The following is a 26,915-nucleotide window of genomic DNA, read 5'->3' as shown; positions in this document are numbered from 1 at the left end:
TGGATATGTCGGTTTGTGAATGGGGTTATCATCTACAATAGATCGGTGTCAAATGACAGAATCCACATTATGAAATGAACATGTGAATGACTGCATCAGACAAATGTATTTGAACCCCGGGTATGAGGTAGGCAGGGTGGAAAACAAACGCACCAGCTATTACAAATCAAGCTTACACAAGATGGACCATGGAACCGCCAACAATAGTCTCACAAACACTCTGGGTCAGAGTCCGTTCCCATCATCCTCTCATTCACTGGAGAGAAAATGAATGAAAGTGTGTGTGAGAGAGTGAGAGCGAGAAACTACAAATGAGGCACAAACTTTATTTCTGTACTTTGATCTCCAAAACCAGACAATGCTGTTACAGTCTTTAGTGTTGTTTACTTGCAGCCACAAATAAAACAGTGAGATAATATGCCACCTGTAGCCGCTACCAACATTTATTTATACAGTACTACATACTTCACTTCTCCATCCGCAGATAACACAGACTGCAGTCAGAGTGCAGTATAACTACAGTTAGAGTGCATTATAACAGCATTATGCTGCAAATACTGTGTCCAATATATCATAGTTATTCTGCAATTACTGCCCCCAAAATACAACAGTCGACTGCAGTTTTTCAAAACTGCAATCCTTTTTTGTAAGGATGGTAGCAATAGAATGAGAATCTCTAGTTCTCCAACTCTATATTTTTGATTCTGAATGTAATTTCTTCCACCACGTGGTGGCGCCCTTTAAAATGATGAGTGGTTCGACTTTCAATGTCAGTGGCTACTTCCCTTTCCGGAAGAGAGCCGAAAGAAGCCGCAATATCAACATTCATTGACAGAATTTCTAAATAACACAATTTTATAAAAATTGGTAAGGAATTTGAATCAAACCACCGACTCTACAAGGAATAACAAATCAAATGTATTGATGTAAAGTGCCCCACTCAAGTTTTCTGTTTAGAAAGGCTATTTTATAGCGTGTGGTATATTTGAATTAGCAAACTGGCTACTATTAGCTACTGCTATCTACAACATATTTGGGAATTCGCTAACTAACTGGTAAATGCAACATTGCCAAATAGCTGAAATTGAATTAGAATTAAAACAAATGTCTGCTCTTTCGAAATTATATAGTAAGCTAATGACTGTAGCTAGCTACGTGTAGTTTCCTACAATAAGATCCACCACGTTATTTAAGGTTATCTAACGTTAGCTAGCTAGGATCTCAATGTGCACATATTTAATATCCCCCTATATCTACTACAGCGGTGTTGGGTTCAGGATGTCAGGACAGAAGCGTCCGTGTGACTCCAGCGCCCCCTCTTCCTCGTCCGGTGCGCCCCCCGATAAACGGAGGGAGCGAGATGGAGGAGAGGACGGGGTTCCCGGGGTCAGCGCTACTGCCGTGGAAACCGTCATCAAACTCGGAGGGGTGTCCAACTCGGTGAGAGAGCTGCAAAGTGCCTAGCCTGTATTTATCCTATCTGTGTCAGTCTGTCTGCCTTTTCATATGGTAGTTGTTATGGCTCGTCAGCAGTGCCGTTGATTGTGTTCTTGTCATCTGTTCGGTCTCTTTCTCTTGTGGTCAGGAGGAACAGGATGTCAAAGCTCTCCATGTGAAGAACAGGAAGTTGGGAGAATCCCTCGATCAAAGACAGGTATGTTAGTCTCACACACACATAAACAAATACACAGGCACACACAAACCTACAACTCCTGTTTTCACTATATACATTTATAATGGGACCGTTGCTCTGCAGGTGATTGAGGATGAGCTGAGAGAGAGAATCGAGAGACTGGAGACTCGTCAGGCTACTGATGATGCCAGCCTACTGATCCTGAACAGATACTGGAATCAGGTAACTATTCATTCACTCAAATAATGAACCATATGCAATTAAAACATTGCACATAGATACAATTTGCATTAAAACAATTCTCTATATTCTAAATACCATCTACTTCCCCCTCTCTCCTCCTCTTAGTTTGATGACAATGTGCGCCAGATTGGCAGGCGCTACGACCAATCAGGAAGCGAGCCTGTCGAAACCCCGGCAGGAGAGGGGCGGAGCCTGAAGCCTGACACCCCAGAACCGGACGGTGACTCCAACCAGGAGAGAGCCAAAGATCGAGGTAAAGAGGGAGAAAAAGTATTTGCCCCCTTTCTAATTTAATCTACTTTTGCATATTTTTTATACTGAATGTTATATATCTTCAACAAAAACCTAATATTAGATAAAGGGAACCTAAGTGAACAAATAACACAACAATGACTTACTTATTTCATAAACAAAGTTATACAACACCCAATGCCCCTCAATAACTGGTTGTGCCACCTTTAGCTGCAATGACTCCAACCAAGCGCTTCCCGTGGTTGTTGATCAGTCTCTCACGTTGCTGTGGAGAAGTTTTGGCCCACTCTTCCATGCAGAAGTGTTACTTTTTAACCATATTCATGTAGACTTGATTGTGTATTTTGGATCAGTCTTGCTGCTTGACCCAGCTACGCTTCAGCTCACAGAACGATGGCCTGACATTCTCCTGTAGAATTCTCTGATGCAGAGCAGATTTCATGGTTCCTTCTATTAAGGAAAGTTATCCAGGTCCTGAGGCAGCAAAGCATCCCCAAACCATCAAACTACTACCACCATGCATGACCCTTGGTATGAGGTTCTGACTGTGGAATGAAGTGTTTGGTTTACGCCAGGGATAATGGCACCCATCTTATCCAAAAAGTTGACTAAAGTTTGCCAAAAAGCACCTGGATGATCATCAAGACTCTTGGAAGAATGTTCTATCGACAGATACAAAAGTATAACTTTTGGAAGACATGGGTTTTGCATGGAAGAGTGGGCCAAAATTCCTCCCCAGCGATGTGAGAAACTGAGAACTACAGGAAGCATTTGGTTGCGTCTTTGCAGCTGAAGGTGGCACAACCAGTTATTGAGTGTAAGGGGGAAATTACTTTTTCACACAGGGGAATTTAGTGTTGCATAACTTTGTTAATTAAATAAATAAAATAAGTGTCCAGTTTTTGTGTTATTTGTAAACTCATTTTCCGTTTATCTAATATTAGGTTTTGGTTGAAGGTCTGATAACATTCAGAATTTAAAAAAATGCAAAAATAGAGAAAATCAGAAAGGGGGCAAATACTTTTTCACAGCACTGTATATACATATATATATAGATATATACAGTACAAGTCAAAAGTTGGGACACCTACTCATTCCAGGGTTTTTCTATTTTTACTATTTTCAACATTGTATAATTTTTTTTAAAATGTGTTTTTTAAAATGTATGGATAGCCAGGAGCACACTCCAACACTCAGACATCATTTACAAACAAAGCATTTGTCTTTAGTGAGTCCTCCAGATCAGATGCATTCAGGATTACCAGGGATGTTCTCTTGATAAGTGTGTCAATTGGACTGTTTACTGTCCTGCTAAGCATTTCAAATTTAATGAGTACTTTTTGGTGTCAGGGAAATGTATGGAATAAAAATGACATTATTTTCTTTAGGAATGTAGTGAAGTAAAAGTTGTCCAAAATATAAATAGTAAAGTATTGTACAGATACCCCCCAAAAATGACTTAAGTTGTACTTTCAAGTATTTTTACTTAATTACTTTACACCACTGTTTGGTAGTGAGTACTAACTCCTGTCTGCACCGTGTGGCTGTCCTCCAGGCCAACAGGGAGAGACAACCACGTCCTTCCTGGCCACGCTGGCCAGCAGCAGCAGCGAGGAGATGGAGGCAGAACTGCAGGAGAGGGTGGAGTCCAGCCAAAAGCAGGCCAACCGCGTAGTGGAGATCTACGACAGCTTGAAGACCACCGTGGAGCAGCTGAAGAAGGACCAGGACTCTGGAGCAGGTGATGGGGGAGAGAGAGTGGGGGGGGGGGGGGGGGGGGGGGGGGGGGGGGGGTGGGGGGGGGGGTGGGGGGGGGGGGGGGGGGGGGGGGGGGGGGGGGGGGGGTGGGTGGGGGGGGGGGGGGTTGGGTTAGAGGAATGAGGGGATGTGAGGAAAGGGATGGCTTGAGAGTGTAGGGGTAAGATGGGATGTTTGAGGAGTGTAGGGTAAGGGGTGGTATAGGTAGTGTAGGGTAAGAGATGTTTGAGAGGAAGGGGAGTGTAGGGTAAGGGATAGTTTGGAGAATGAGGGAGTAAGGGGATGGTTTGAGAGGTGTGTAGGGGTAAGAGGAAAGAGGGAATGAGATGTGAAGAAGGGTGAGGGTTGGGGGTGAAGATGGTGAGAACAGCAAGGGTGTAAGTGTTTATTTATTTTTCATTTTCAAACAGAAGCTAGTATTAGCATTTAATAAGGTCATTGTTATGTGAGGAAAGTCAGGAGTATTAATGTCATGATATTATGTCTTGTATTTCCAGAGGGCTCTGTGTGGCAGGTCGCTGTACAGCTCAACACCCTCCTGTCCAATGAGAACGACCGGCTGCGTCAGCTGACCGATGACCTCCAGCAGAAGCACAGTCACATGACTAGCGAGGTGATTTGATGCACCACATCACGGCAGGGGTGGGCAACTTTGATGTGGGTGGGGATCACGTCCCCCTCTTGACAGCAGATAAATACTTTTTTACTTTACACATTTTGCCATAGGGTAGAGAGAAATGTTTGCAGTTTTTAAGATGACATCTGAGTTAGACTGACTAACAAAATCAATGGGGGCCCCCGACAGGTAAAATCGACCATGATTACTAAATTTAGATAGCTGGCTAGACTACCGTAGCAATCTAAAACTGTTAGCTGACATGGCTAATTGACTGACTATCAGTTTCTGACATAACAACAGGAAAACTGCTGATGCACAACCACATTTCCAAATTGCACCTTGTGTATTCTACTATTCTAACTCGTAACAGTGAGTTGAGACCCCAACTGAGTTCCTAAAAAAATTAAGGGGGGGAGGGGCACCATTTGCCCATCCCTGTCTTACATCAACACTTGCACTAATTCTCTGTTTGTTGATCTCTACACTATGTACCTTACTAGTGGATCACCACCACTCCCACCAGCCCCCATATTGACAGTAACTCTGTGTCCCTGTAGTCTCGTTCTCTGGGGCGGGCGGTGGCGAGGGCAGACACACGGGTCAGTGAGCTGCAGGGCCTCATCGAAGAACTCCAGTGGGACATGGAGAAGATCAGACGCAGAGAAACCCGCCTCAACACACACCTGGGAGAAATCCTGGAGAGGGTAAGGCTGCTGCTGTGTGTTTTTGTGAATCCAATTCAAGTCTCTCTGCAGCAATGTGTTTGACAGCCACTAGCCTATGTTTACCATTTTGTAATGGAGTATTTCTGTGTCATGTCGTTTATATACCACAGCACTATATCTATGTAAATGTAGCATGTTTATTCCAAGTGCTATTCCTCCCAGGTGAACAGTAAAGGCTACAAGGTGTGTGGGGAGGCCAGCAGTGTGTGTGGAACCATCACCATCAACAAGAGAAAGGTATAAAAACATCCTCTTTGTTCTGCCATTTGTACTTGTCAGAAACAACATGGACCTGGAGTTATAACTCTTTAATTTCCCGTTCCTCTCCTTTCCCCCTGCCCCCTTTTTCTCCGTCTCTCTCTTCTCTTTCCCCCTCCCATCTGTCAGTTTGAGGAGATGAACAGTGAGTTGGAGGAGAACAGGGAGCTGGCGGAGAACCGTCTGAGCGAGCTGCAGCGGCTACAGCAGGACCTGCAGACGGTCAACCAGGAGAACAACAACATGAAGGTGAGCCTGCAGGGACAGAGCCAGGGACAGAGCCAGGGACAGAGCCAGGGACAGAGCCAGGGACAGAGCCAGGGACAGAGCCAGGGACAGAGCCAGGGACAGAGCCAGGGACAGAGCCTCTCCCCCAACCCAGCCATTGGATTACCTGAGGTCCCACATCCTTACTCAGTCAACCAAACCAGTCAAATGAAGGTAAATAGATAGGGGGAGGTTCTTGTTTTTCTCTGTTGCTTTGCTCACCTCTCTTTGCTCTGTCCATCTCTTTTCTCTCCCCTTCTCTCACACTTTCTCTTCACCTCGCGCTCTCTAACTTCATTTCTTTCATTCCATTTCTCATCTCCATTTCTCACTCTCTTTTTCTGCTTTTCTCTCTCCCCCTCTGTTTCTCTCTCTGTTAGGTGGAGTTGTTGAGTCGTGCTGAAGGGGTGGTAAGGGAGAGCTCAGAGTACCGCTGTCTCCAGTCCCAGTTCTCTGTCCTCTACAATGAGTCTGTGGGCCTTAAGTCTCAGCTGGACGAGACGCGCACACGCCTCAACACCACCAGAACGGCACGCCTCCGACAGCTAGAGCACATGGAGGTGAGTGTGTGTTTGCGAGCTAGAGGTATGAACGTTTAAACTAAATAAGAATCCTTAACGCTATTTATGAGAAGAAAAATACCCCCTAGAGCCAATCTAATTAGCATATTTTAAAAAAATATGTCACTTTAAGCTAGAGATATCCACCAATGGCAGCCTTTCGCATCTGCGGTGAAAGGTGGCCGAGTTACAGCGGTGTTTGTCAGACCGTGAGACATCCCGAAAATTGGTCTTCTCACGAAAACGTCTGTAGCATCCGAACGGTTTGGCATACAAACCCCTCTATGGAAAGAATCGACTCTCAGGAACATGATGGTGTCACGGGACTCATCTGAAGTCGGTTCCGCTGATCTGCCAACTTCTATCTGTAATGTCCGAGCTGTTTTTGGCTACACACTAATATGACTACTCTGGAAAGGTGAGACTCAGGAACATGTACATGTCGGTTGTTTTGCTTTAGGGCACCCACAAGCCTCACATAAATAAATATGGAAGGAGTTTAATGCCCACAAATTGTTAAATATGGGTAAAGAAATATACACATTATTTCCTGATCTTCCTTCCAGCTCTCAGATATAGGACAGACACTTTAAAACAAACTTTGCAAGCCAAGAAATTGCAAGATATAGCTTTTGATTGCCGATAGGTAGTCCTAGTGCAGGGTTCTGCCTGGTGGCCGATATGCCTGTACAGGGACCCTCTCTTTGTCCCTCGCTAGCTTGCTATGAAAGATGCAAGTGTTTGTTCTCGGAAGTACGACGGCTAATCAGTCTCCTCCGTTTCAAAAAATACATAATCTTCACACTCAGAAATGGGAGTCGATGATTGGAGTTGTAGTTAACAGTTGGAAAAATGACAGCAGAGAAGTCCTGTATGGCAATACTTTGAGAAGTTAAATGAAGGAAATGCCAACTCTCGCGGTGGAATTGAGGTACAGTAACGCAGGTGCAATGCTTAACCATCTGAAAGGGACGCACCATGAGACCCAAACCATTGCTGGCAGCTGCATTGTGAATTCACACAGAATTTTATACATTTTTCTTATTGTTTTTAACGGAAAACTGATAAAAATGTCTATGTGCAGTTTGAAGGAAGTTGCTAACTAGCGCTAGCGCAATTGCTAACCAGCATTAGCATAATAACTGGAAGTCTATGGGTATCTGCTAACATGCTAGTAAATACCCATAGACTTCCAGTCATTGCGGTAACTCTAGTTAGCATTTTCTCACAAAACTACCTGTATACTGGACACAGAGACATAAAAATGGTATCCACAAGTTCATCTGACTCTGAATAATTATATTAAGTACCTCGTTGCCAAAATTCCGAAGTATCCCTTCAAACACAATGGGGGTGTGTGTGGTAACGGTCCCCTCTCTCCTCCAGAATGATGAGGTGTCTCTCCAGAGGAAGGTCCGTACAGAGGTGTTCCAGCTGGAGGACACTCTGGCCCAGGTCAGGAAGGAGTACGAGATGCTCCGGATCGAGTTTGAACAGACCCTCGCTGCCAATGAACAAGCAGGTCAGTGTCTTCACCTCGCATTAAAACAAATATGGCCTTATGCTCCTCCTCACCAGCTACTATTTACCTGCAGTTTCAGATCCTCATTGAAAACAGCATCTCATCTATTTCTTTCTCTCTCTCAATCTGTCTCTCTCTCAGGTCCTATCAACAGGGAGATGCGTCACCTGATCAGCACACTGCAGACACACAACCAGCAGATGAAGGGAGAGGTGGTGAAATACAAGCTGAGACTGAGGGAGGCACAGACTGACCTCAGCCAGGTGAGAGACAGACAGACTGACCTCAGCCAGGTGAGAGACAGACAGACTGACCTCAGCCAGGTGGGAGACAGACAGACTGACCTCAGCCAGGTGGGAGACAGACGGACAGACTGACCTCAGCCAGGTGGGAGACAGACGGACAGACTGACCTCAGCCAGGTGGGAGACAGACAGACAGACTGACCTCAGCCAGGTGGGAGACAGACAGACAGACAGACTGACCTCAGCCAGGTGGGAGACAGACAGACAGACAGACTGGCCTCAGCCAGGTGGGAAGACAGACAGACAGACAGACTGGCCTCAGCCAGGTGGGAGACAGACAGACAGACAGACTGGCCTCAGCCAGGTGGGAGACACAGACAGACAGACTGCCTCAGCCAGGTGGGAGACAGACAGACAGACAGACTGGCCTCAGCCAGGTGGGAGACAGACAGACAGACAGACTGGCCTCAGCCAGGTGGGAGACAGACAGACAGACAGACTGCCTCAGCCAGGTGGGAGACAGACACACAGACTGGCCTCAGCCAGGTGGGAGACAGACAGACAGACGACTGGCCTCAGCCAGGTGGGAGACAGACAGACAGACAGACGGCCTCAGCCAGGTGGGAGACAGACAGACAGACAGACTGGCCTCAGCCAGGTGGGAGACAGACAGACAGACAGACTGCCTCAGCAGGGTGGGAGACAGACAGACAGACAGACTGGCCTCACCAGGTGGAGACAGACAGACAGACAGACTGGCCTCAGCCAGTGGGAGACAGACAGACAGAACTGGCCTCAGCCAGGTGGAGACAGCACAGACAGACAGACTGGCCTCAGCCAGGTGGAGAAGACAGACAGACAGACAGACTGGCCTCAGCCAGGTGGGAGCAGACAGACAGACAGACAGACTGGCCTCAGCCAGGTGGGAGACAGACAGACAGACAGACAGACTGGCCTCAGCCAGGTGGGAGACAGACAGACTGGCCTCAGCCAGGTGGGAGACAGACAGACTGGCCTCAGCCAGGTGGGAGACAGACAGACTGGCCTCAGCCAGGTGGGAGACAGACAGACTGCCGCCGGAGACAGACAGACTGGCCTCAGCCAGGTGGGAGACAGACAGACTGGCCTCAGCCAGGTGGGAGACAGACAGACTGGCCTCAGCCAGGTGGAGACAACAGACTGACCTCAGCAGGTGGGAGACAGACAGACTGGCCTCAGCCAGGTGGGAGACAGACAGACTGGCCTCAGCCAGGTGGGAGACAGACAGACTGGCCTCAGCCAGGTGGGAGACAGACAGACTGGCCTCAGCCAGGTGGGAGACAGACAGACTGGCCTCAGCCAGGTGGGAGACAGACAGACAGACAGACAGACTGGCCTACCAGGTGGAGACAGACAGACAGACACAGACTGGCCTCACCAGGTGGAGACAGACAGAACAGACAGACAGAACTGGCCTCAGCCAGGTGGGAGACAGACAGACAGACTGGCCTCAGCCAGGTGGGAGACAGACAGACAGACAGACAGACTGGCCTCAGCCAGGTGGGAGACAGACAGACAGACAGACAGACTGGCCTCAGCCAGGTGGGAGACAGACAGACAGACAGACAGACAGACAGACTGGCCTCAGCCAGGTGGGAGACAGACAGACAGACAGACTGGCCTCAGCCAGGTGGAGACAGACAGACAGACAGACAGACTGGCCTCAGCCAGGTGGGAGACAGACGACAGACAGACAGACTGGCCTCAGCCAGGTGGGAGACACAGACAGACAGACAGACTGGCCTCAGCCAGGGGGAGACAGACAGACAGACAGACAGACTGGCCTCAGCCAGGTGGAGACAGACAGACAGACAGACAGACTGGCCTCAGCCAGGTGGGAGACAGACAGACAGACAGACAGACTGGCCTCAGCCAGGTGGGAGACAGACAGACAGACTGGCCTCAGCCAGGTGGGAGACAGACAGACAGACTGGCCTCAGCCAGGTGGGGACAGACGACAGACCTGGCCTCAGCCAGGTGGGAGACAGACAGACAGACGACTGCCTCAGCCAGGTGGGAGACAGACAGACCGACTGACCTCAGCCAGGTGGGAGAGACAGACAGACTGACCTCAGCCAGGTGGGAGACAGACGACCCACCAGGTGGAGACAGACAGACAGACAGACTGGCCTCAGCCAGGTGGGAGACAGACAGACAGACAGACCTCAGCCAGGTGGGAGACAGACAGACTGACCTCAGCCAGGTGGGAGACAGACTGACCTCAGCCAGGTGGGAGACAGACAGACAGACTGACCTCAGCCAGGTGGGAGACAGACAGACAGACAGACTGACCTCAGCCAGGTGGGAGACAGACTGACCTCAGCCAGGTGGGAGACAGACTGACCTCAGCCAGGTGGGAGACAGACAGACAGACAGACTGGCCTCAGCCAGGTGGGAGACAGACAGACAGACAGACTGGCCTCAGCCAGGTGGGAGACAGACAGACAGACTGACCTCAGCCAGGTGGGAGACAGACTGACCTCAGCCAGGTGGGAGACAGACAGACAGACAGACTGACCTCAGCCAGGTGGGAGACAGACAGACAGACAGACTGACCTCAGCCAGGTGGGAGACAGACAGACAGACAGACTGGCCTCAGCCAGGTGGGAGACAGACAGACAGACAGACAGACTGGCCTCAGCCAGTGGGAGACAGACAGACAGACAGACTGCCTCAGCCAGGTGGGAGACAGACAGACAGACTGACCTCAGCCAGGGGAGAAGACGGACCTCAGCCAGGTGGGAGACAGACTGACCTCAGCCGGTGGGAGACAGACAGACAAACGACTGACCTCAGCCAGGTGGGAGAAAACAGACAGACGACAGACAGACAGACAGACGGCCTCAGCCAGGTGAGACAGACAGACAGACAGACCATGGCCTCAGCCAGGTGGGAGACAGCAGACAGACAACAGACTGGCCTCAGCCAGGTGGGAACAGACAGACAGACAGACTGGCCTCAGCCAGGTAGGGACAGACAGACAGACTGCCTCAGCAGTGGAGAAGACGACAGACTGCTCAGCAGGTGGGAGACAGACAACAGACTGACCTCAGCCAGGTGGGAGACAGACAGACAGACTGACCTCAGCCAGGTGGGAGACAGACAGACTGACCTCAGCCAGGTGGGAGACAGACTGACCTCAGCAGTGGGAGACAGACTGACCTCAGCCAGGTGGGAGACAGACAGACAGACTGACCTCAGCCAGGTGGGAGACAGACAGACAGACAGACAGACAGACAGACTGGCCTCAGCCAGGTGGGAGACAGACAGACAGACAGACTGGCCTCAGCCAGGTGGGAGACAGACAGACAGACAGACAGACTGGCCTCAGCCAGGTGGGAGACAGACAGACAGACAGACTGGCCTCAGCCAGGTGGGAGACAGACAGACAGACTGACCTCAGCCAGGTGGGAGACAGACAGACAGACTGACCTCAGCCAGGTGGGAGACAGACTGACCTCAGCCAGGTGGGAGACAGACAGACAGACTGACCTCAGCCAGGTGGGAGACAGACAGACAGACAGACAGACAGACAGACAGACTGGCCTCAGCCAGGTGGGAGACAGACAGACAGACAGACTGCCTCAGCCAGGTGGAGACAGACAGACAGACAGAACAGACTGGCCTCAGCCAGGTGGGAGACAGACAGACAGACAGACTGGCCTCAGCCAGGTAGGAGACAGACAGACAGACAGACTGGCCTCAGCCAGGAGAGACAGACAGACAGACAGACTGCTCACCAGGTGGAGACAGACAGACAGACTGGCCTCAGCCAGGTGGGAGACAGACAGACAGACTGGCCTCAGCCAGGTGGGAGACAGACAGACAGACTGACCTCAGCCAGGTGGGAGACAGACAGACGACTGACCTCAGCCAGTGGGAACAGACAGACAACTGACCTCAGCCAGTGGGAGACAGACAGACAGACTGACCTCAGCCAGGTGGGAGACAGACAGACAGACTGACCTCAGCCAGGTGGGAGACAGACTGACCTCAGCCAGGTGGGAGACAGACTGACCTCAGCCAGGTGGGAGACAGACTGACCTCAGCCAGGTGGGAGACAGACTGACCTCAGCCAGGTGGGAGACAGAACTGACACTCTCAGCCAGGTGGGAAACAGAACAACAACAGACTGACCTCAGCCAGGTGGGAGACAGACATACGACAGACCTCAGCCAGGTGGGAGACCAGACAGCAGACTGACCTCAGCCGGTGGAGACAGACTGCCTCAGCCGGGAGACAGACAGACAGACAGACTGACCTCAGCCAGGTGGAGACAGACAGACAGACAGACTGACCTCAGCCAGGTGGGAGACAGACAGACACAGACTGGCCTCAGCCAGGTGGAGACAGACAGACAGACTGACCTCAGCCAGGTGGGAGACAGACAGACAGACAGACAGACAGACTGCCTCAGCCAGGTGGAGACAGACAGACAAACAGACTGCCCTCAGCCAGGTGGGAGACAGACAGACAGACAGACTGCCTCAGCCAGGTGGGAGACAGACAGACAGACAGAAACAGACTGGCCTCAGCCAGTGGGAGACAGACAGACAGACAGCAGACTGGCCTCAGCCAGGTGGGAGACGACAGACAGACAGACAGACTGGCTCAGCCAGGTGGGAGACAGACAGACAGACGACAGACTGGCTCAGCCAGGTGGAGACAGACAGACAGACAGACAGACTGGCCTCAGCCAGTGGGAGACGACAGACACAGAACAGACTGGCCTCAGCCAGGTGGGAGACAGACAGACAGACAGACGACTGGCCTCAGCCAGGTGGAACAGACAGACAGAGACAGACTGGCCTCAGCCAGTGGAGACAGACAGACAGACAGACTGGCCTCAGCCAGGTGGGAGACAGACAGACGGACCGACGGCCTCAGCCAGGTGGGAGACAGACAGACAGACAGACTGGCCTCAGCCAGGTGGGAGACAGACAGACAGACAGACTGGCCTCAGCCAGGTGGGAGACAGACAGACAGACAGACTGGCCTCAGCCAGGTGGGAGACAGACAGACAGACTGACCTCAGCCAGGTGGGAGACAGACTGACCTCAGCAGGTGGAGCCAGACTGACCTCAGCCAGTGGAGACAGACGAAGCCTCAGCCAGGTGGGAGACAGACAGACAGATGGCCTCAGCCAGGTGGGAGACAGTACAGACAGACAGACTGGCCTCAGCCAGGTGGAGACAGACGACAGACTGACCTCAGCCAGGTGGGAGACAGACTGACCTCAGCCAGGTGGGAGACAGACAGACAGACAGACTGACCTCACCAGGTGGGAGCAGGACAGACTGACCTCAGCCAGGTGGGAGACAGACAGACAGACGACTGCCTCAGCCAGGTGGGAGACACAGACTGACCTCAGCCAGGTGGGAGACAGACAGACAGACAGACTGGCCTCAGCCAGGTGGGAGACAACAGACAGACAGCTGGCCTCAGCCAGGTGGGAGACAGACAGACAACAGACCTCAGCCAGTTGGAGACAGACAGACAGACTGACCTCAGCCAGGTGGGAGACCAGACTACCTCAGCCAGGTGGGAGACAGACAGACAGCAGACTGACCTCAGCCAGGTGGAGACAGACAGACAGACAGACTGACCTCAGCCAGGTGGGAGACAGACAGACAGACAGACTGGCCTCAGCCAGGTGGGAGACAGACAGACAGACAGACAGACTGGCCTCACCAGGTGGAGACAGACAGACAACAGACTGGCCTCAGCCAGGTGGGAGACAGACAGACAGACAGACTGGCCTCAGCCAGTGGGAGACAGACAGACAGACTGACCTCACCAGGTGGGAGACAGACCGACCTCAGCCGGTGGGACAGACAGACAGACAGACTGCCTCAGCCAGGTGGGAGACAGACAGACAGACACACAGACTGGCCTAGCAGGTGGGAGACAGACAGACAGACAGACTGGCCTCAGCCAGGTGGGAGACAGACAGACAGACAGACTGGCCCTCAGCCAGGTGAGAGAGAGACGATGCCTCACAGTGGGAACAGACAACGACTGACCTCAGCCAGGTGGAGACAGACAGACAGACTGACCTCAGCCAGGTGGGAGACAGACAGACAGACTGACTCAGCCAGGTGGAGACAGACGACAGACTGACCTCAGCAGGTGAGACAGACAGACAGACTGGCCTCAGCCAGGTGGGAGACAGACAGACCTCCGCCAGTGGGAGACAGACGAGACAGACAGACTGCCTCAGCCAGGGAGAGAAGACAGACAGACAGCAGACTACTGGCTCAGCCAGGGTGGAGACAGACAGACAGACAGACTGGCCTCAGCCAGGTGGGAGACAGACAGACAGACAGCAGACTGGCTCACCAGGTGGGAGAGACAGACAGACAGACTGCCTCAGCCAGGTGGGAGACAGACAGACAGACTGACCTCAGCCAGGTGGGAGACGACAGACACGACTGACCTCAGCCAGGTGGGAGACCAGACTGACCTCAGCCAGGTGGAGACAGACAAGACAGACAGACTGACTCTCAGCCAGGTGGGAAGACAGACAGACAAGACCGACAGACAGACAGACTGCCTCAGCCAGGGGGAGACAGACAGACAGACAGACTGGCCTCAGCCAGGTGGAGACAGACAGACAGACAGACAGACTGGCCTCAGCCAGGTGGGAGACAGACAGACAGACAGACGTGGCCTCAGCCAGGTAGGAGACAGACAGACAGACAGACTGGCCTCAGCCAGGTGGGAGACAGACAGATTGACAGACTGGCCTCAGCCAGGTGGGAGACAGACAGACAGACAGACTGGCCTCAGCCAGGTGGGAGACAGACAGACAGACTGGCCTCAGCCAGGTGGGAGACAGACAGACAGACTGGCCTCAGCCAGGTGGGAGACAGACAGACAGACTGACCTCAGCCAGGTGGGAGACAGACAGACAGACTGACCTCAGCCAGGTGGAGACAGACAGACAGACGCTCACAGGGAACGACAGACAGACTGCCTCAGCCAGGGGGGGAGACAGAACGACAGACTGCCTCAGCGGTGGGAGACAGACTGACCTCAGCCAGGTGGGAGACAGACGACCTCAGCAGGGGGAGACAGACTGACCTCAGCAGGTGGAGACAGACGACCTCAGCCAGGTGGGAGACAGACAGAGACCCTCACCAGGTGGGAGACAGACAGACAGACTGGCCTAGCCAGGTGGGAGACAGACCAGACAGACGACTGGCCTCAGCCAGGTGGGGACAGACAGACAGACAGACTGGCCTCAGCCAGGTGGGAACAGACAGACAGACAGACTGGCCCAGCCAGGTGGAGACAGACAGACAGACTGACCTCGCCAGGTGGAGACAGACAGACAGACTGACCTCAGCCAGGTGGGAGACAGACAGACTGACCTCAGCCAGGTGGGAGACAGACAGACTGACCTCAGCCAGGTGGGAGACAGACGACTGCCTGCCCAGGTGGGAGACAGACAGACTGACCTCAGCCGGTGGGAGACAGACAGACAGTGCCTCAGCACGGTGGGAGACAGACAGACAGACAGAACTGGCCTCAGCCAGGTGGAGACAGACAGACAGACAGACAGACTGGCCTCAGCCAGGTGGAGACAGAAGACAGACAGACAGACTGCCTCAGCCAGGTGGAGACAGACAGACAGACAGACAGACTGGCCTCAGCCAGGTGGGAGCCAGACAGACAGACAGAAAGACTGGCCTCAGCCAGTGAGACAGACAGACAGACAGACTGGCCTCAGCCGGGTGGAGACAGACAGACGAGACAGACTGGCTCCAGCCAGGTGGGAGACAGACAGACAGACAGACTGGCCTCACAGGTGTGAGACAGACAGACTGGCCTCAGCCAGGTGGGAGACAGACAGACAGACAGACTGGCCTCGCCAGGTGGGTAGACAGACAGACAGACAGACTGGCCTCACCAGGTGGGAGACAGACAGACGACAGACTGGCCTCAGCCAGGTGGGAGACAGACAGACAGACAGACTGGCCTCAGCCAGGTGGGAGGAGACAGACAGACAGACGACAGACTGGCCCAGCTCAGCCAGGTGGAGACAGACAGACAGACAGACATGGCCTCAGCCAGGTGGGAGACAGACAGACAGACAGACTGGCCTCAGCCAGGTGGGCAAAGACAGACAGACAGACTGGCCTCAGCCAGGTGGGAGACAGCGACAGACAGACTGGCCTCAGCCAGGTGGGGAGACAGACAGACAGACAGGACTGGCCTCAGCCAGTGGGAGACAGACGACAGACTGGCCTCAGCCAGGTGGGAGACAGACAGACAGACAGACTGCCTCAGCCAGGTGGGAGACGAACAGACAGACAGACGGCCTTCGGCAGGTGGGAGACGACAGACAGCAGATCTGGCCTCAGCCAGGTGGAGACAGACAGACAGACAGACTGGCCTCAGCCAGGTGGGAGAACAGACAGAACAGACAGACGACTGGCCTCAGCCAGTGGGAGACAGACAGAACGACAGACAGACTGGCCTCACCAGGTGGAGACAGACAGACAGACAGAATGGCCTCAGCAGGTGGGAGACGACAGACAGACAGACTGGCCTCAGCCAGGTGGGAGACAGACAGACAGACTGCCTCAGCCAGGTGGGAGACAGACAGACAGACTGTGATCTCAGCCAGGTGGGAGACAGACAGACAGACAGACAGACTGGCCTCAGCCAGGTGGGAACAGACAGACAGACTGACTCTGCCAGGTGGGAAACAGCAGACAGACCAGACGCCTCACCAGTGGGAGACAGACAGACAGACAGACTGCTCAGCCAGGTGGGAGGACAGACAGACGACAGACTGCCTCCGCCAGGTGGGAGACAGACAGACAGACAGACGACGGCAGCCAGGTGTGAGACAGACAGACAGACAGACTGGCCTCAGCCAGGTGGGAGACAACAGACAGACAGACAGACGCCTCAGCCAGGTGGAGACAGACGACGACAGACGACTGGCCCAGCCAGTGAGACAGACAGACAGCCTACTGGCCTCAGCCAGGTGGAGACAGACAGACAGACAGACTGGCCCTAGCCAGGTGGAGACAGACAGACAACAGACAGACTGGCCTCAGCCAGTTGGGAGACAGACAGACAGACAGACGACATAAGACTGCCTCAGCCAGTTGGGGAGACGACAGACAGACCAGACTGGCATCAGCCAGGTGGGAGACAGACAGACAATGGCTCACCATGAGACGACTGACAGAATGCCAGCCAGGTGGGAGACAGACAGACAGACAGACAGACTGGCCTCAGCCAGGTGGGAGACAGACAGACAGACAGACTGGCCTCAGCCAGGTGGGAGACAGACAGACAGACTGGCCTCAGCCAGGTGGGAGACAGACAGACAGACAGACTGGCCTCAGCCAGGTGGGAGACAGACAGACAGACAGACTGGCCTCAGCCAGGTGGGAGACAGACAGACAGACAGACTGGCCTCAGCCAGGTGGGAGACAGACAGACAGACAGACAGACTGGCCTCAGCCAGGTGGGAGACAGACAGACAGACAGACTGGCCTCAGCCAGGTAGGAGACAGACAGACAGACAGACTGGCCTCAGCCAGGTGGGAGACAGACAGACAGACAGACAGACAGACTGGCCTCAGCCAGGTGGGAGACAGACAGACAGACAGACTGGCCTCAGCCAGGTGGGAGACAGACAGACAGACAGACAGACTGGCCTTAGCCAGGTGGGAGACAGACAGACAGACGGACAGACAGACTGGCCTCAGCCAGGTGGGAGACAGACAGACAGACAGACAGACAGACAGACAGACAGACAGACAGACTGGCCTCAGCCAGGTGGGAGACACAGACAGACAGACTGACTGACTGGCCTCAGCCAGGTGGGAGACACAGACAGACAGACTGACTGACTGGCCTCAGACAGGTGGGAGACACAGACAGACAGACAGACTGACTGACTGGCCTCAGCCAGGTGGGAGACAGACAGACAGACAGACAGACAGACAGACTGGCCTCAGCCAGGTGGGAGACAGACAGACAGACAGACTGGCCTCAGCCAGGTGGGAGACAGACAGACAGACAGACAGACTGGCCTCAGCCAGGTGGGAGACAGACAGACAGACTGGCCTCAGCCAGGTGGGAGACAGACAGACAGACAGACAGACAGACAGACAGACAGACAGACTGGCCTCAGCCAGGTGGGAGACAGACAGACAGACAGACTGACGGCCTCAGCCAGGTGGGAGACAGACAGACAGACAGACTGACTGACTGGCCTCAGCCAGGTGGGAGACAGACAGACAGACAGACAGACAGACAGACTGACTGACTGGCCTCAGCCAGGTGGGAGACAGACAGACAGACTGACTGACTGGCCTCAGCCAGGTGGGAGACAGACAGACAGACAGACAGACTGACTGACTGACTGGCCTCAGCCAGGTGGGAGACACAGACAGACAGACAGACAGACAGACTGACTGACTGACTGGCCTCAGCCAGGTGGGAGACAGACTGACTGGCCTCAGCCAGGTGGAAGAGTGTGAGGCATGCAAGGAGGAGACTATAAGAGAGACTAAGGGAGTTGAAGCCCATTAAGAAGCCCATTAAGAGCCCATTAAAAGATTTAGATGCACTATTGTAAAGTGGTTGTTCCACTGGATATCATAAGGTGAATGCACCAATTTGTAAGTCGCTCTGGATAAGAGCGTCTGCTAAATGACTTAAATGTAAATGTAAGAGAGAGAGAGAAAATCCTGTCATCTGAATTCTGTGCAATTCCCTCCTCTCATAGGCTCGCACTACGAAGGGCAGCGCTATCCTCCAATCACAATCCAGTACGGAGCTGGATGTGAAGGAAGAGACCACCTCCCCCCTGACGCCTGCTGCCTCTGGTGATGTCACCATCAAGGTGGAGTCTGACAATGGTTCAGCCACGCCCAACAGCACTAGTAAGTGTTATTAAGTGTTTATTAACTATTTAGTAACTCTTTATTAACTCTTAACTGATATTCATCCTCTCTCTCTGTAGGTACCTCTTTGAAGACAGAGCCTGGGACGGAGACAGAGGGAGAAATCAAAGAGGAGGAGAAAGAGAAGGAAGTGAAGAAAGAGGAGAAGAAGGAGAGAGAGAAGGAGAGAGAGAGGCCAACCCGTGGAGGGGGTGGGGCCGTGAAGGAGGAGAAGGAGAAGGCTGGGACCAGCAACCAATCGGAGGAGGTGGCTCTGGAGCGCCCGTCTGTGATTGGAGGACCAAAGAGGAAGGAGGTGGAGCAACTAAAAATTGTCAGGGCGGACCTAAAGTAAGTTTGATGATGATTGACAGTCATGATTGATGATGGGGGTTAGGATGATATTAACCTTTCTGGACTACCCATCCCGGATCCGGGATCATTCTCATCAGAAACGCTGACTAGCATAGCCTAGCGCCACAGGGATATCATATAATATAATTTCATGAAATCACAAGTCCAATACAGCAAATGAAAGATAAACATCTTGTGAATCCAGCCAACATGTCCGATTTTTTTAAATGTTTTACAGCGAAAACACAATATATATTTATGTTAGCTCACCACAATAGCCAAACACACAACGCCATTTTTTCACAAAACCCACAAATAGAGATAAAAATAATCACTAACCTTTGAACAACTTCATCAGATGACAGTCTTATAACATCATGTTATACAATACATTTATGTTTTGTTCGAAAATGTGCATATTTATAGCTACAAATCATGGTTTTGCATTGGTGCCATGATCATAAATGGCACCAAAACAGCCAGAATAATTACAGAGAGCAACGTGAAATACATAAATACTCATCATAAAACATTTATGAAAAATACATGTTGTACAGCAAATGAAAGATAAACATCTTGTGAATCCAGCCAATATTTCTGATCTTTTAAATGTTTTACAGCAAAAACACAACATATATTTATGTTAGCTCACCACAATAGCGCAACACACAACGCCATTTTGTCACCGCAAAGATAGCTTTCACAAAACCCACAAATAGAAATAAAATGAATCACTAACCTTTGAACAACTTCATCAGATGACAGTCTTATGACATCATGTTATATAATACATTTATGTTTTGTTCGAAAATGTGCATATTTATAGCTACAAATCTGGGTTTTACAACGCAGCCATCTTCACAAATAACACCAAATTGTCCGGAGAAATTTTACACAGCGACGTAATCTAACCAAAAAACTCATCATAAACTTTGCTGAAAAATACATGTTGTACAGCAAATGAAAGATTCACTTGTTCTTAATGCAACCGCTGTGTTAGATTTAAAAAAAAAATAACTTTAGTACAAAGCACAGCATGCAATAATCTGAGACAGCGCTCAGCCATTCTCCGCCATGTTGGAGCCAACATATTCCACAAAAATACGAAATAACATCATAAATATTTTCTTACCTTTGATGATCTTCCATCAGAATGCAGTGCAAGGAGTCCTAGTTCCACAATAAATTGTTGTTTTGTTTTAGAATGTCCATTTCTTCTGTCGAATTAGCAACTTTGGCTAGCATAATGGTGCTCACGTGTCCATGAACGCTTGGCGCATGGAACGAAAAATTCAAAAGTCATAATAAAAGTCGAATAAACTGGTCAAACTCAGTTGAAAATCCATCTTTATGATGTTTTTCTCATATGTATCCAATAACGTCCAAGACGGAGCATTTCGTCGTGTCTACCTAACGCATTGCAGAAAATTATATGGTGCTCCCAGGTGCGCAGCAAAATACTGCCAATATGGCGGACCTGTCACTCCAAAAGCTCTCATTCGGTCTCACATCAAGCTAGACACCCCATTCAACATTCTACTGCCTGTTGACATCTAGTGGAAGGCATATGAAGTGCATACAGATCCATAAATACAAGGCAATTGAATAGGCAAGGCCTTAGAGACCCATTTTCAGAATTTTCACTTCCTGTTTGGAAGTTTGCTGCCAAATGAGTTCTGTTTTACTCACATATATAATTCAAACAGTTTTAGAAACTTCAGAGTGTTTTCTATCCAATAGTAATAATAATATGCATATCGTATGATCTAGAACAGAGTACGAGGCCATTTAATTTGGGCACGATTTTTTCCCAAAGTGAAAACAGCGCCCCCTATTAAGAAGTGATATTAATGATGATAATGATGAGGGGGTTAAGGATGATATTAATGATGATGGGGGTTAGGATGATATTAATGATGATAATGATGATGGGGGTTAGGATGATATTAATGATGATGGGGGTTAGGGTGATATTAATGATGGGGTTAGGATGATATTAATGATGGGGGTTAGGATGATATTAATGATGATGGGGGTTAGGATGATATTAATGATGATGGGGGTTAGGATGATATTAATGATGAGGGGGTAAGGATGATATTAATGATGAGGGGGTAAGGATGATATTAATGATGATGGGGGTTAGGATGATATTAATGATGATGGGGGTTAGGATGATATTAATGATGATGGGGGTTAGGATGATATTAATGATGATGGGGGTTAGGATGATATTAATGATGATGGGGGTTAGGATGATATTAATGATGATGGGGGTTAGGACGATATTAATGATGATGGGGGTTAGGATGATATTAATGATGATGGGGGTTAGGGTGATATTAATGATGATGGGGGTTAGGGTGATATTAATGATGATGGGGGTTAGGATGATATTAATGATGATGGGGGTTAGGATGATATTAATGATGATGGGGTTAGGATGATATTAATGATGATGGGGGGTTAGGATGATATTAATGATGATGGGGGTTAGGATGATATTAATGATGAGGGGGTAAGGATGATATTAATGATGATGGGGGGTTAGGATGATATTAATGATGATGGGGGTTAGGATGATATTAATGATGATGGGGGTTAGGATGATATTAATGATGGGGGTTAGGATGATATTAATGATGATGGGGGGTTAGGATGATATTAATGATGATGGGGGTTAGGATGATATTAATGATGATGGGGGTTAGGATGATATTAATGATGGGGGTTAGGATGATATTAATGATGAGGGGGTAAGGATGATATTAATGATGATGGGGGTTAGGATGATATTAATGACAGGCTCTGCTGTGTCCCCTTGTAGGAAAGCCCAGGAGTCTCAGAGGGAGATGAAACTACTGTTGGATATGTACCGGTCAGCACCCAAAGAGCAGAGGGACAAGGTCCAGCTCATGGCCGCTGAGAAGAAGGCCAAGTCAGAGGTACATACTTAGCTGAGACACACTTAGCTGACGTTACTAACTAAACAGTGACACTTCGCTAGCAAGCACTGTATGGGACCTTCCTCTATTGAAGCATATAGTTGTTGATAGTATTGAATTCTTTACGTGTATTATTTATTAGTTTTTTTGGAGTGATGGTATGATAGTAAAGTAATGGTCTGTGTATTGGGTTGTTCGTATTGAGGGGTAGTGATTGATGGATGGAATAACTGTGTTAACCGCTGTGTGCTCTCTGTGTATTGAGTTACTATTGGTTATTATAAACTGGGTGGTTCGAATCCTGAATGCTGATTGGCTGAAAGGCGTGTTATATCAGACATTATTAACTGGGTGGTTTAAGCTCAGAATTCTCATTTTACTGTTCTAATTATGTTGGTTACCAGTTTTTATAATAGCAATAAGGCACCTCGGTGGTTTCAGTAACTGACATCTTGGAAATGTTTGTCGATAAAGATTGAATTTGTCTGAAGATTTTATACACCTGTCAGCAACTGGTGTGGCTGAAATGGCTGAATCCACTAATTTCAAGGGATGTCCACATACTTTTGTATATATAGTGTACTACAGCTAAGGGCTGTGTCCAGGCATCCACATTGTGTGCTAAATAAGAACAGCCCCTTAGCTGTGGTATATTGGCCATATACCACACCCCTTTTAGCCTTATTGCTTAAATATACACTTGAGTATACAAACATTAAGAACACCTGCTCTTTCCATGATATCGACTGACCAGGTGAATCCAAGTGAAAGCTATGATCCCTTATTGACGTCACTTGTTAAATCCACTTCAGTCAGTGTAGATGAAGGGGAGGGGACAGGTTAAAAAAAAAAGTTTAAACATTGGCGTCAATAAGGGCCAGTATCCCTGTGGAACGCTTTCAATACCTTGTTGGGTGATTAGAAGTGATTTATTGATGGTGATAACAGCTGTGTTTTCTGTGTGTCAGGCGGAGGAGCTGAAGCAGCGTCTCAGGGATCTGGAGGAGAGGGAGAGGAGAGAGGGGAAGAAGATGGCCGACGAGGAGGCACTGAGGAAGATCCGTTCTGTGGAGGAACAGATCAACATCCTCAATAAGAAGCTCTCCCTGGCCAAGCAGGTGTGTGTGTGGGTTGTGTGTGCGTGGGGGGGTTTACATATGTGCATTTAAGCATAATACGGTCAATTTTAAAGACACTAATTTCTCGCACCATCATTCATATACCCCCCTCTCTGCTCCTCCCCCCTCCATCTATCCTTCAACTCCACTTTCTCTCTCTACCACCCCTCCTTCTCCTCTTCCATCCCCCCTCCCTCCACTCCCCTGTCTCTCCCCTCCACTCCCCTCCACCGTCTCTCCACTCCCCCGTCCATCCCCTCTACTCCCCGTCCCTTCCTTCCATTACCCCTCGCCTCCACTCCACCCCCCTTCGCCTCCACTCCCCTGTCTCTCTCCCCTCCACTGTCCCCCGTCTCTCTCCCCTCCACTGTCCCCCGTCTCTCTCCCCTCCACTGTCCCCCGTCTCTCTCCCCTCCACTGTCCCCCGTCTCTCTCCCCTCCACTGTCCCCCGTCTCTCTCCCCTCCACTGTCCCCCGTCTCTCTCCCCTCCACTGTCCCCCGTCTCTCTCCCCTCCACTGTCCCCCGTCTCTCTCCCCTCCACTGTCCCCCGTCTCTCTCCCCTCCACTGTCCCCCGTCTCTCTCCCCTCCACTGTCCCCCGTCTCTCTCCCCTCCACTGTCCCCCGTCTCTCTACCCTCCACTGTCCCCCGTCTCTCTCCCCTCCACTGTCCCCCGTCTCTCTACCCTCCACTGTCCCCCGTCTCTCTACCCTCCACTGTCCCCCGTCTCTCTACCCTCCACTGTCCCCCGTCTCTCTACCCTCCACTGTCCCCCGTCTCTCTACCCTCCACTGTCCCCCGTCTCTCTACCCTCCACTGTCCCCCGTCTCTCTACCCTCCACTGTCCCCCGTCTCTCTACCCTCCACTGTCCCCCGTCTCTCTACCCTCCACTGTCCCCCGTCTCTCTACCCTCCACTGTCCCCCGTCTCTCTACCCTCCACTGTCCCCCGTCTCTCTACCCTCCACTGTCCCCGTCTCTCTACCCTCCACTGTCCCCCGTCTCTCTACCCTCCACTGTCCCCCGTCTCTCTACCCTCCACTGTCCCCGTCTCTCTACCCTCCACTGTCCCCGTCTCTCTACCCTCCACTGTCCCCCGTCTCTCTACCCTCCACTGTCCCCCGTCTCCTCTCCCATCTCTTCCCTCCCCCTGTCTCGCCCCCCGTCTCTCCCCCCTCCTCTCTCCCGTCTCTCTCTCCCCTCTCCCATCTCTCCCGTCTCTCTCTCCCCTCTCCCATCTCTCCCCTCCCCCCTGTCCCTTCCCTCTCCCTTTCCCCTGTCTTTCCCCATTCCCCTGCCTCTCCCTCCTCTCCTGCCTCTCTCCCCCTTCTTTCTTTCTTTCCCTCCTCACCCCCCCGATCTCCCCCCTGTCTCTCCCCCTTCCCACCAGGAGGAGGATGCGTTGCTGAGTGAGATGGATGTGACGGGCCAGGCTTTTGAGGACATGCAGGAGCAGAACATCCGGCTGATGCAGCAGTTGAGGGAGAAGGATGACGCCAACTTCAAGCTGATGTCGGAACGCATTAAGTCCAACCAGATCCACAAGCTGCTCAAGGAGGAGAAGGAGGAACTCGCCGACCAGCTGCTTACGCTCAAAACACAGGTGAGAGGAAGTGATTGAAACGGTGCAGTAAAATGATTTGAGCGTCAAAATGTCACAATGCTCAATTTGAGAGATAAAGTTTGGGAAAGACAGTAACTTGACAGTAGCAAATCTCTCTCTCAGGTGGATGCCCAGCTGCAGGTGGTGAGGAAGCTGGAGGAGAAAGAGCGCCTCCTCCAGGGCACCATCAGTACAGCAGAGAGAGAGCTGGCTCTGAGGACACAGGCTCTGGACATGAACAAACGCAAGGTAGCTAAAACACACACTCTTACTAGGCGTACGTAACTGCACAGGTGAACACACACAGAGAATACCTACTCCTTGAAAAATGCCAACGGACAACATATCTGTTTTCTACCCCCCGTCTCCTCACTCCTCCCCTCCTCTAGACCCAGGAGTCATCGGTGCTGTCGGAGGAGGTGCGTAGTCAGCTGGACCAGGTGCAGCAGAGACTGGGAACCGTCAGGGAGGAGGTCATAGAAAACAGCATCTCCAGAGAGAAGGAGTCCTTCAACGCGCGCCGCGCACAGGTCAGGCCACACACACATTCGCCATGTTTAGGTAATCCACTTGAACAGAATTGAACTTTGGTTTATTTAAAGTATGCAGCACCCTGCTCTTCCTATCCTTGTTGTGTTTCAGGAGGACATCTCCAAACTGCGGAGGAAGATCGAGAAGGCCAAGAAACCAGCCGAGACCGTCCGCAACGGAGACGACATCCTCAACGAGGAAATCAACGATTACAAGGTAGTCTGGATGAACACGCTTTTATACCAGGTGTACTCTATGTTTAATTAAGCAATAAGGAACGTGGTATATGGCCAATATACCATGACGCAACGCGGAGTACCTGGATACAGCTCTTAGCCGTGGTATATTGGCCATATACAACAAACCCTCGATGCGCCTTACTGCTATTATAAACTGGTTAGCAATGTAATTTGAGCAGTAAAAATAAATGTTTTGTCATACCCATGGTATACGGTCTGATATACCCTGGCTGTCAGCCAATCAACATTCAGGGCTCGAACCACCCAGTTTATAATATGTAATAATGCAACTATAATTCACCTGTTTTATCAATCTTACTCCCCATCTCTTTCTCTCTCCCTCAATTTCTACCCCCCCAGGCGCGTCTGACGTGCCCGTGCTGTAACTCCCGGGTAAAGGACGCCGTCCTGACCAAGTGTTTCCACGTCTTCTGCTTCGAGTGTGTAAAGACGCGCTACGACACGCGCCAGAGGAAGTGCCCCAAGTGCAACGCCGCCTTCGGCGCCAACGACTTCCACCGCATCTACATCGGCTAGAGAGGGTGGAGGAAGAGGGGGAGGAAGGGAGCGTAGGGGGTAGGATAGTGGTGCCGAGAGGTCAGCGGTATCCACACACCGGGCGTTCTCTCCAATAAAACTGTTATCACCACTCTAAAGAGTGAGGTGGAATGAGACTAGAAATCTGAGAGGTTTGATGGACATGTAATCGTTACGGGAATCTATCCACCTTGCTCTCTGATAGGCTATGTGGAGTTGCTGACACCTATTCAGTACTCTCGGATCTCCACAATAGTGGTGGGGGCTAAGGGTTGTTTCTGGATTGGTGTACATTACATTGTCTTATAGCACCCCAGACATGGTTATATTTGCTGGCTGTGCACTGCCTGCCTGGCTGGAAGAAAAGACTATAGGAGAGACTGCCTGTCTGGCTGGAAGAAAAGACTATACGAGAGACTGCCTGTCTGGCTGGAAGAAAAGACTATAGGAGAGACTGCCTGGCTGGCTGGAAGAAAAGACTATAGGAGAGACTGCCTGGCTGGCTGGAAGAAAAGACTATAGGAGAGACTGCCTGGCTGGCTGGAAGAAAAGCCT

At 51.0% G+C, this 26,915-nt stretch overlaps 1 protein-coding gene across 3 annotated transcripts; it reads left to right on the top strand.

Annotated features, from left to right (window-relative positions):
* Positions 1-783: 783 nt before the first annotated feature.
* On the top strand, positions 784-26,915 carry LOC120062386 (E3 ubiquitin-protein ligase BRE1A-like). Of its 3 annotated transcripts, none has more exons than XM_039012324.1 (22): positions 784-867; positions 1,263-1,440; positions 1,586-1,654; positions 1,757-1,855; positions 1,982-2,129; positions 3,684-3,869; positions 4,384-4,499; positions 5,063-5,209; positions 5,393-5,467; positions 5,618-5,737; positions 6,136-6,315; positions 7,702-7,837; positions 7,979-8,100; positions 18,877-19,033; positions 19,114-19,384; positions 22,215-22,332; positions 23,301-23,450; positions 24,844-25,053; positions 25,177-25,302; positions 25,443-25,583; positions 25,696-25,800; positions 26,184-26,915. In XM_039012324.1, exons 2-22 carry the CDS (start codon positions 1,279-1,281, stop codon positions 26,358-26,360), a joined length of 3,015 nt encoding a protein of 1,004 aa, XP_038868252.1. In that variant the 5' UTR covers positions 784-867; positions 1,263-1,278; the 3' UTR covers positions 26,361-26,915. The 3 variants fall into 3 exon arrangements, with proteins under 3 accessions (XP_038868252.1, XP_038868250.1, XP_038868251.1); XM_039012322.1 differs by having other exon boundaries at positions 24,841-25,053; positions 26,184-26,360; XM_039012323.1 differs by lacking the exon at positions 784-867 and having other exon boundaries at positions 1,279-1,440; positions 24,841-25,053.

The sequence above is a fragment of the Salvelinus namaycush genome, chromosome 17, assembly GCF_016432855.1.
Source record: "Salvelinus namaycush isolate Seneca chromosome 17, SaNama_1.0, whole genome shotgun sequence".
Taxonomy (NCBI): Eukaryota; Metazoa; Chordata; class Actinopteri; order Salmoniformes; family Salmonidae; genus Salvelinus; species Salvelinus namaycush.
This window is presented reverse-complemented; position numbering and strand designations above follow the sequence as displayed.

Excerpts from the sequence above, each read along its gene's own strand:
- LOC120062386 (XM_039012323.1), top strand. The coding sequence starts at position 1,279 with ATGTCAGGACAGAAGCGTCCGTGTGACTCCAGCGCCCCCTCTTCCTCG. Across the intron at positions 8,101-18,876 it reads CACAGACTGACCTCAGCCAG|GCTCGCACTACGAAGGGCAG; the intron begins GTGAGAGACAGA and ends CTCCTCTCATAG. Across the intron at positions 19,385-22,214 it reads ATTGTCAGGGCGGACCTAAA|GAAAGCCCAGGAGTCTCAGA; the intron begins GTAAGTTTGATG and ends GTCCCCTTGTAG.